Source organism: Pteropus medius, unplaced genomic scaffold (assembly GCF_902729225.1).
Source record: "Pteropus medius unplaced genomic scaffold, Ma_sr-lr_union100, whole genome shotgun sequence".
Lineage (NCBI taxonomy): Eukaryota > Metazoa > Chordata > Mammalia > Chiroptera > Pteropodidae > Pteropus > Pteropus medius.
In genome coordinates this window covers 16,981,219-16,991,407 of record NW_024342471.1, presented here as the reverse complement: position 1 = coordinate 16,991,407, position 10,189 = coordinate 16,981,219, and the positions used below count along the sequence as shown (strand labels likewise).

Genomic DNA, 10,189 nt, shown 5'->3' with positions numbered 1-10,189 from the left:
TACCCATGCATCCATCCACTCCTTCCTTCATCCACTCGCCCCTTCATCAATCTACTCTAGCCATTCACCTATCTATCCATTTGTTGATCTATCTATCCATCCATTCAGCCTTTATCCGCCCACTCCTGCCTTCATCTATCCACTCCATCTATTCACCCATCTATTTATTGAACAATATATCCATCCCTTCTCCATCCACTTCTCCATCCATCCATTCCATCCACACATATTCATCCACTCATTTGTCCATTCATCTACCCCTTAATTTATCCAAACATCTGTTTGTTGATCCGTCCTCAAATACGTCCGATCATCCACTCATCTTTGTTTTCCACCCTTTATGTATCCACATATATACTCCTGCATCCGGTCATGCAAAATCTTATTTATCTGACATCTACAGCACAGCAGGCAGTATTCTTGGGGCTGGCAACATACTGGTATTGTCAAGGACCTGACATTCCAGTAGAAAAAGGCAGATGATAAACATATAACTTCAAATGGTGATAGGTATCATTAAAAAGCAGGGAAAGGTGATTGAGAGTGATGGAGTTCTATTTAAATAAGGTAGCTAAGCCCTCTCTGAAGAAAGAAAATTTGAGCAGAAATCTGAAGGAAGGGAGGGTAAAAGCCATGTAAAATCTGAGAGAAGAACATTCTAGACAGAAGGAACAGCAAGAACAAAGGCCCTAAAGTAGGTATGTTTGAACAATAAGTATTAATATTAATAGCTAGTGCTTATATGGTACTAAGTGCCAGGCCTGTTTTAAGAGCTTTATGTATATTTACTCATTTAGTTCTTACAACGACCCTATAACATATGATTTTTAACATCATCCTCCCAGGTGCAGACAAGAAACTTTCTTGTGGTCACACATCAAGTAAGTGGCAGAGCTGGTGTAGCTGGAGAGTGTAAGTTTTTAATCACTATGCGATTCAGCAAGGGGACCAGAGTGGCAGGAGCCCAGCGAGCGAGATTAAGAGGAGACGAGGTAGTAGGCAGGGGCCAGAGCATGTGGAGCTTTGTAGGTCATAAGGACAATGATGAATTTCACTGTCAGTGGTCAATGGGTAGAAGGAAGCCTTAGAAGCCTTGAGCTGGGGAGAGAGGTGATCTATGGTAGTCACCAGTATATGTGGATATTGAGCACTTCAAATGTGGCTAATGTGATCGAGGAGTTGAATTTTAAATTTTATTTAATTTTAATTAATTTAAGTGTAAAACTAGTTACATGTGGTTAGCAGCTACCAAATCGGCAGTTGAATTACACGGGTTACTCTTAATTTTTAACTCATAAACTTAAATATTTCTGGAAGCATCTAGAGTGATCCAGAAGTATCTGTGTCACACCACGCTAAGTCATAACTTTTTAGCATGGCATTGACGTCCCAGGCCCTTCATGAACTTGCCCCAGACAAACCACCAGAACCTGACAACATCTGTAATACTTTAACCAGTGTTTTCTCTGGACCAGGCACTGCTTTCAGCGCTGTAAGTGCAATAACTCGTTTAATTCTCACCACAATTGTATAAGGTAGGCTTTTGTATTATTTATGAACAAATACTCTGAGAAATGAAGTGACTTGTCCAAGGTCAAAAGTAGTAAGTAGCTGTGCCTAGGCTCAGAGCCAAGCAATTTGACTCCGCAGTCCATACTCTTGACCACTCCATTAGAAAACTTTGGCATAATATGATCCTTCTCTGTTCTCTCTTATTTCTGCCTTTCTCCATCCGTTAGGCAATTTTTGTGCAATCTCCCTCTTTCTGCTCACCCATCATCCCTGCCCCCCAAGGAAATAACCGTTTTCTGGCTGGCCTTGTTCTACTTGTTCATGACCATCAACAAACACCCTGGGGAACTTATGCTATCTGTGTCCTGCCCCATCCTCATCCCCCTTCCTTGGTTCTTGTACTTTACTGCCAAAAAGGAAGCTTCTTCCAGGCCATGGTAGGCAATCAAGTGAAAACACAGAATTTGTTTGTCATTTCCTAGGTTCCTCTCAAGGTGAAAGAGAATCCAGCCAAATGGCTAGAGGCAAAGTTGACTGTCTACAGTTTACTGGAAAATGCATCCATCAGAACAGATTCCAGTCACGGTGGTATGAGGAAAACAGCAAAAACAAACATGAAATGAAAGAGTCATAATAACAGGTGTCACTTATTGAGCATCTCCTCCACTCAATGGCCTTAGGTGCCTTCTCTCAATTCATCTTCATAGCGACGATAGGTGGTATTGCTATAGTTATCCTCATTGTACAGATGAGGAAACTGAGGCCCAGAGTGTTCTCGCAGCTGAGAAGCAACAGGATTAGGACTCAAATGCTGACCCATCTGACTTCCAAACCCAAATACTTAAGAGTTTTGCTGAACTGACTTCGAGCAAGAAGGGCTTGGTTAAAGAGATAGGTGGGGTGTGAGAGAGAGGCGGGGTGCAGGGAGCAGAAGTGGAGGGGAAATAAAGCTTCCGAATCCAGAAAAAAAGTAAAAACTTTGGTCCCCCTCAGCAACAAAGAGATTCCCTACTCCCCCCACAATTCTGCGTTCTAATCTCCTCTGTGGTCCATCTATGGAATCATCTCCAGAGTATTGGTTTTGTCTGTTTTGTTCAGGACAGCATCCTCAGGCCTGGCGAGCACGGGTTGTCCAGTGAATTGATTAATGAATTTGCTCCTTGTGGAGCCTCTATTTCTTCATCTACTGAGTAGGAACCATTTCTTGCCCGGGGCTTCTTGTAAGGCTTAAAGTGGTCAAGGAGTAAGCGCTCAATATCAAGTAAGGAGTACTTTCGGGTCACTTCTTTTCTGGGCAGAAGGGAACATGGAAGGAAGTGGGCCCAAGTCCCTTCCCAGCCCCCAGCCAAGGCCTGGTTCCCGGGCTCGCCACCCGAGTGGGCGGTGTCTGGCCCGGTTGTGTCGCCGGGGGCGGAGGGCGTGCGCATTGATGGGATAGCTGGGACTACCCCGCGGGCAGCGTCGGATCGCGACTTACCCATGGCGAGCAGGACACCGAGGCGTGCTACGGGCGCTGCGCGGGCTGGCGCGCATCCCGGGGCTGGAGTCCCCGCCTCGGCCGCGGGACAAACTTTCCGGCCCGCCTCTCGCCTCAGTCCCTCCCTCCCAGCCTGATCGCCCTGCAGCGCCGCAGCCGCCACGTCGGCCAGCCCTGGCCCCCTGTGCCTGGAGGCGGGACAGAGGGGCACCCAGACCGCCCCCGCCTGCCCTGCCCCCCGCCCCCGCCCTCGTCGTCCTCCCCAGGTCCTGTACAGAGACATCCCGGTAGAGAGAGGGAGTGGGAGTGGGGTGGGAGGCACATGCCGTGTACTCCACCAGAAGGAGACTCCCCAGTCACTGCAGTCCACATTAGTCTGGCCTCTCTAGTGTGTGTACACACACACAGACACACGCACGCATGCACACACACACACGCACTCATGCCTACACTGATGGGGCACTAACGCACACCCACTCCAGCTGCTCAGACACTCCCATGGACCCATCCTTCATTCATTGGACTCTTAGGTTTGGACACCTCCCAAATGACCACAGGCTCTGTGCTAGGCCTTGGGGATGGGCTGCGAGAAAGAGACAGATTTGTTTGTTCTTGTGCAATTTGCTTTCTAGTAGGGGAAGAAGAAAGTTAAATAAGCCAGAGAAATACCAGCTAGTGATAAAGGCCAGGAAGAGAGCTAAACTAGGGTGGTGGGGTAGGCAGGCACAGGTGGCTGCTTTAGCTCTGCAGTCTGGGAAGGCTGCTCTGAGGAGAGGATAGTTGAGACCTCAGGTTCCAGCCAGAAGGAAGAGCAAAGGCAACAGCTCATGGTGGAAGGAGCTTGTGGAGTATAAAGAACCACAGAAATGAAACCAATGCCTGGAGCACAGGGGGTAACGGTGAGGGTGGAGGGAGATGGGGCCCGAGGGAGGGGTTGGCAAGGGCCAGGTTATTTTAAGGCCTTGGGAGGCCAGCATCAGGAGTGCAGATTTTATTCCAACTGACATAGGAAATAATTGGGGGATTCTAGTAGGTCAATTGGGCACAAGGGCGGAAATGGGGGACCTCTCGCAGGTGAGGGCTGGAGTTGATTTAAACTAAGGTGAAAGTGGGGACGGAGGAAAGTAGGCAGACTGGAAATACACTGCACAAGGATTAACAGATTGGAAGAGAAGCGGCTTGGGGCGGGGAAAGGAGATCTAGAGTTCTGTTTTGGTTGCATAACATTTAAGGTGCTCATTGGGCACCCATGTGGCTAATAGGTGGGCTGTTTGATATAAGGGTTTGGAGTTCTGGAAAGGAGACAGGCTGGGAACACCCTCACTAATTCTCACTCTCGGGGCTCAGAATGCATGTGGCCACAGGCTTATCTCCTTACATGGCCATACACAGACACATTAGTTCACATGTGTCATATACCCTCACCCAGTAGGAATTGTGTGCCACAGACACAATCAGGGTTATCAACAAAGAAGACAGCATTGACAAGACTGTCTGAGCGAGGGGACTCTTCCACGGTTCTGAAAATAATAATAGCTAGGGCAGTTTGAAAACATGGATCTAAAATTCTTTGTCCCCTTCCCTGAAATCTAAGTGGGCTTGTGACTGCTTCAACCAGTAGGTCGTACAGAGTGGTATTGTATAACTTCTGAGGCTGGGTACTGGGACACTGGAGCCCTAAGCCACTAGGAAATCTGACTGCCTTGGGGCCACCATGCTCTGAGAAAGCCCAAGGTGCAGAGATGGGCCACTTGTGAATGCCCCAGTGGTGGTCCTAGCCTTTGAGTCATTCCAGCCCTGGCTCTAGAATAAGCCTCAGCTGATTCCAGTTTCCAGTGTCAAATCTTTCTAGTGGAGGCCCCGAACCTTGTGGAGCAGAGACAAGCCATCCCTATGGGTTCCAGTCTGGATTCCTGACCCACACAGTTCATGAATATAATTAAATGATTGTTTTAAGGTGCAAAGTTTTGGAGTGGATTGTCATGCAACAATAATAACTGGAAAAATAGCTTAAACTATTGAACAATAATTATATACTTGGATTTAAGCACTTTACATTAGGTAGTTGTTAACCCTCACAACTATCTACTGAGATAGGGACTATTACAACTTACTCCCAGTTTTATGAATGAGAAAACTGAGGCAAAGGAAGGTGAAGTAATTTGCTTGCATAATAAACAAATAAATAAGATAAATAGAGCTCAAGGACACATTTTAGTACATAGCTGAGCCAGAAGCCGAGCCCAGTTATGGGGAAATTGGGCACTTATCCATTACACTCTGCTGCCTTTCTGGCATAGAGAGAAGCCCAAGGCAGCCTCTTAGCCATTGCCAGGTGACAATTCCTCCTTCATCTAAGAGTGTCCTGGTACAGCAAGGCCTAGGCTGTCCCATTCCTGTGAGAGAACCAAATAGAAGTTATATGATGGAAAGGAGCATGAAGCCCCTAGATATTCTTTGACCTCTGTGGTTTGCATTGTCATGAGGATTTTTGTATGCTTGCTGGCCTAGAGAATAGAGAATCCCTCTTCATTTGTTGCCCCGAATAAGAAAGAAAAGATTCTAATGGTGCATTTTGGCAGCATCTTCAAAAATGAATTTCTTTGAGTGTGGGCGGGACCTAGTGACTCATTTAGAACAAATAGAATACAGCAAAAAGTGATGATGTCATTTTAGAGATTAGGTTACGGAAGGTGGTGCTTGCTATCTTGCTCACCCTTTCTTGATTTGACTCATTCACTCCAGTGAATCCACCTGCCATGTTATGAGCTGCCCAATGGAGAGGCAAGAAGTGAGAGGGGCCTCCACACAACAACCAACAAGGAACTAAGGCCCTCAGATCCACAGCCCATGAGGAGCTAGATCCTACCATTGATCAAATAGTCATACGTACAAACGAAAAAGACAATCTGTCACAATGCAAAAGAGGAGAGGTTTATAGGGGAGAGCTTATAAAAGAGAAGAGCTTATAAAAGTTGGATTTTCCCTCTTCTGAGACGTCAGGAAGGGCTTCCCTGAGGAAGTGACATTTGAGCTGAGAATAGAAGGATGTCTAGACGGGGTAGGCAACAAAGAGAGGGAAGAGCACTTGGCAAACAGCAGGTGTAAAGGCCCTCTGACAAGAGGGAGCCTGGCAAGAATGAGACACTGAGAGAAGGCAACTGTGTTTGAAGATTCAAGGTCAAAAGAGAGTTTGGTGGGAGATGAATCGGGAGAACAGACATGCATGACCTCTTGGGTCCCATGCAGGACCTTTTGGGTCTTTATCCTAAGGACAATGGGGCACCACTGAAAGGTTTTAAACTAGTTTCCTACCATAGAAGCCAGAAACAATATGATCATAGCAAGGCCCAACTTGTAAATGTTTGTACAGTGCATTTTCCAAAGGCGGGGTTCAGATAGATTTGGTAACCACAGAGATAGAAAGCTACATGGACACTAACAAGTATGATAACGAAGCCACACACTTGGGAAACTGGGTGTTATCTTTGAATTGGTTCTGGGTGGGCTTTGAGGAGCCTGGGATGATGAAAGGTGCTGGAAGCCACATTATGCCAACAGAAGGGGTCTGATGTTTGAAAAAGTGACCTGCCCCCCGTGTGAATAAAACCGAGGAGCTAAGAGTTGGCGGGCCTTTCTTCAATATTTCAAATAGGGTTCCAACGATAGGACCAGGAAAACGAACATATAAGAGTGTATTCTACCCATCTGGCACTCTCACGAGCAACATCTTACTTAATTTTAATAAGCAATTGCCAAAGTAAAACCACTTTCTTTCTGAGGAGGATGAATCTGAAACTCAGAGAAATGATGTTCTTTGCCGCATCACAATGGGACAGGTACTTGCTTCCGGAAAAAGGTTTTTCCGCGAGAGGCGCCGCAGTTTTCCGGAAAGAGCCGAAGAACTGGAAGGCTGGGCCACAAGAGCCTTTCCGAGGAGCTTCGGAAAGAGCCGAAACGTTGGTAGGCGGAATTACTTCCACGGGCGGAAGTGTCGGCGTCCGATTGGCCGAAGAGGACCGAGGATTTCCGGAACTAGCCGAAGCATCTCCGACAGCTTCCGGAGAAAGCCGAGGGGGCCGAGCGGCGGCGCTGAGGCGCAGTTATGGCGACGGCTGGACCTGTGGGAACTGAGTCGAGCGAGGAGCCGGCGCCGGAGGACGAGGCGCTGGCCGCTGCTCGGGAGCGGAGCAGCCGCTTCTTAAGCGGCCTGGAGCTGATGAAGCAGGGCGCTGAGGCGCGCATTTTCCGCGGCCGCTTCCAGGGCCGCGCGGCCTTGGTGAAGTACCGCTTCCCCAAGGGCTACCGGCACCCGGCTCTGGAGGCGCGGCTCGGCCGGCGGCGGACGGTGCAGGAGGCCAGGGCGCTGCTCCGCTGCCGCCGCGCAGGTGAGAGGCCGTCGGGCTCGGGAGCGTGGCGGCGGGGGGAGCGAGGCTCCGGGCCCGGGCATCGCGGGTCAGGGACTCCCTTGCGCCCCGTGCCTTCTGCGTGGCCTTAGGTGTTTAAGAAGTGTCTTCCTTTCACACCTCTTCTTCCTCATTCATTCTTAAGGAGCCGCTTGGCCGTGCAGCGACGAGCATGTGTCCTGGAGCCGTTGCGCCTGGTTCGGTTCCCGGCTGTGCCACTGTTGTTCAATGTTGAGAACGTTATTTAGTCGCCTCGAGTCTCGGTTTCCCCATTTGTACCGTCTCAAGTCTTCATTACTTTTAAGAAGCAGATATAATTCCAAGCATTTCCCCGGCACCACTGTAGCCTTACAACACGTTCGTTATTTAACCTCTCAGCCCGTTTCCTCACCTGTAAAGGGAAGTCACAGTTAGTCGCAGTATTTATCTCATAGGGATCTTGTGACCATTAGCTGAGGTACGTATGCCACATATTACATTTGAATGTATGGCTGACACCGTAGCGCTTACTAAAGTTAGATTTCATTAAATCGCTTATTTATTTATTTTTTCATTAAAACACCATTGTGCACCACCACCGTAAACCTGTTGATAAGAAACTGAGGCTCAGAGAGAAGTAACTTGCCCAAAGTTACACAGTTAGTGACCCAGACAGGCTCTCAGCTCACATCCCTCTAAGAAAAGCTGGCTTTTCACTTTTACACTTTCTATCTTTCTTTTTTTCCATTGGACATTGTCACGTGCTGGGAGATATAGAGGAAATTTAGTGAACAAGCAGACCTATTTCTGCCCTTGCTTGGTTTAATGAAGTTATTTGTGTGTTCATATTTTATTTTTTCACCCTATCTAGGATATGTTTCATTAATCAGGGATCGTGGCTGCCTTGTTTCCTGCCGTATCCCCGCCGATATGTTCCCAGTATCTAGAAAAGTGTCCTGAGCATGATTGACATTTAATAAGATTCATGAAATCCTTGGAAGTATTCTCATGTTATAGAAGCAGAAATGGAAGCATAGAGAAGTTAATGTGACTTTAAGGTTATACAACTGTTAAAACGCAGTATAAATGACTCAGGAAGCTTTGCTAAAATTAAAAATGACAATTTTATTCAAGAGTCTTAGAATTTGCAAGTTGAAAATGCTGCCAGGTGAAACCCAGAGTGTTCTGAAGAAAAGAGAAAAGTTGAGAGTTCTTCTGGTAAAAAGTTTGTTTTTGAGAAGAATCAATTCTGCATTCTTAGCCTCTGGATTGGTCCAAGATGGTCATCCTCTAGATGATGGGTGATCTTGGATCATGGATGTCAGGCTGTCTAGATACATAAACATTTTTTCCTAAGTTCTTCAGTGTTATACATAGTGTGTGTATATATATGTATAACCATCGATGCACAATTGAAAAGTTCCAAAGTTTAAGTAAGATCTTCATGCTTCAGTCTATTTGGCCTGAACCAGTTTATTCATCTTGACTCTGCAGACTCCATTTTAAGTCAGCTTAGCTATACTGACTTCATCTTGTTTTCTTCACTCATTCCTCACAACTAGTAAGGAGGAGAGCTAAGTTTTGAACTTGTCCTTTTTGACTGTAAAGATGAATCTCTAAGCCAACATGCTGCTTGGCCTGTTTGTGTCCTTGTCAGGTATAAACTGCTCTATGTGGAGTATGCTTACCCTTCTGGCTCTTTGGTTTTTTGGGGAGGGGTGAGTGGGGGAAATAAGTATGACAAATGAAGTCCAACTATAAAGGGTGGAAAATAGGAGGAAGCTTTGGCACTACTAAACTTAGCTGTTTAAGGCACAGCCATACTGAGCATGAATAGGGGAAACTTCCAGATGAGTTAAGTCGTACCATTCTGCAGCATTCCTAAATCTTTTTCCTGAAATAAGCAGATACATACTCTAAAACTCTGGATCAAGTTTTTAAAATTAAGCTTACCATTAAAGAAGAAATCTAGTTCAATAACCGCTTATGTCTTAATTGCAGGGATATCTGCCCCAGTTGTCTTTTTTGTGGACTATACTTCCAACTGCTTATACATGGAAGAAATTGAAGGCTCAGTGAGTGTTCGAGATTATATTCAATCCACTATGGAAAATGAAAATACTCCCCAAAGTCTCTTTGGCTTAGCCCAGACAATTGGGCAGGTTTTGGCTCAAATGCACGACAAAGACCTCATTCATGGCGATCTCACCACCTCCAACATGCTCCTGAAGCCCCCCCTGGATCAGATGAACATTGTGCTCATAGACTTCGGGCTGAGTTTCATTTCAGCACTTCCAGAAGATAAGGGAGTTGACCTCTATGTGCTAGAGAAAGCCTTCCTCAGTACCCACCCCAACACCGAGAGCGTGTTTGAAGCCTTTCTGAAGAGCTACTCTATCTCCTCCAAAAATGCCAACCCAGTGCTCAAAAAACTAGATGAAGTGCGCCTGAGGGGCAGGAAGAGGTCCATGGTGGGGTAGAAGAGGGTGTGACATCCCCAGACAGTTCAGCTTCACTTCAAGGTAAATTTGAAGGAATGCTACGAGTATGAGACCTAAATAAAAGTGTTGACATAGTTTTAAGTCCTGTCTGTGATCATGCTTGTTTAGTGTCATTATCATCGGCAGTTAACTTCTCAAGAGCTTACTGTGTTCATAAGACGGGCCTTAGGCAGAATCGAGTATTTATAAAATAAATCTAGGGTAGGCTTATTCCTCAGGTACATTACATGGTATTATAAAACATTGACCCACATAATAGAACATTGTTCTCTTCAATCCTGGCAAGACAAGGACAGTCTCAGTGACAATATGTT

The 10,189-nt window shown here is 46.4% G+C and overlaps 2 protein-coding genes across 2 annotated transcripts in view; one reads left to right on the top strand and one right to left on the bottom strand.

Annotated features, from left to right (window-relative positions):
• The window catches only part of SLC2A10 (solute carrier family 2 member 10), a 12,398-nt gene extending 9,184 nt beyond the window's left edge, over positions 1-3,214 (bottom strand). Inside the window, exon 1 of the mRNA XM_039864493.1 lies at positions 2,990-3,214. Within this exon, the coding sequence (XP_039720427.1) occupies positions 2,990-2,993 (4 nt within the window). The 5' untranslated portion in view covers positions 2,994-3,214. The remainder of the gene's footprint in view (positions 1-2,989) is intronic.
• Positions 3,215-7,000: 3,786 nt separating this feature from the next.
• On the top strand, positions 7,001-9,956 carry TP53RK (TP53 regulating kinase). Its single transcript, XM_039864494.1, has 2 exons — positions 7,001-7,377; positions 9,376-9,956. Exons 1-2 carry the CDS (start codon positions 7,095-7,097, stop codon positions 9,852-9,854), a joined length of 762 nt encoding a protein of 253 aa, XP_039720428.1. The 5' UTR covers positions 7,001-7,094; the 3' UTR covers positions 9,855-9,956.
• The last annotated feature ends 233 nt before the right edge of the window (positions 9,957-10,189 follow it).

What these genes read in the sequence shown, in the direction of transcription:
- TP53RK (XM_039864494.1), top strand. Translation starts at nt 7,095, where the DNA reads ATGGCGACGGCTGGACCTGTGGGAACTGAGTCGAGCGAGGAGCCGGCG. An exon ending in GCTCCGCTGCCGCCGCGCAG is followed by an intron (nt 7,378 to 9,375) that starts GTGAGAGGCCGT and finishes TCTTAATTGCAG; the next exon opens with GGATATCTGCCCCAGTTGTC.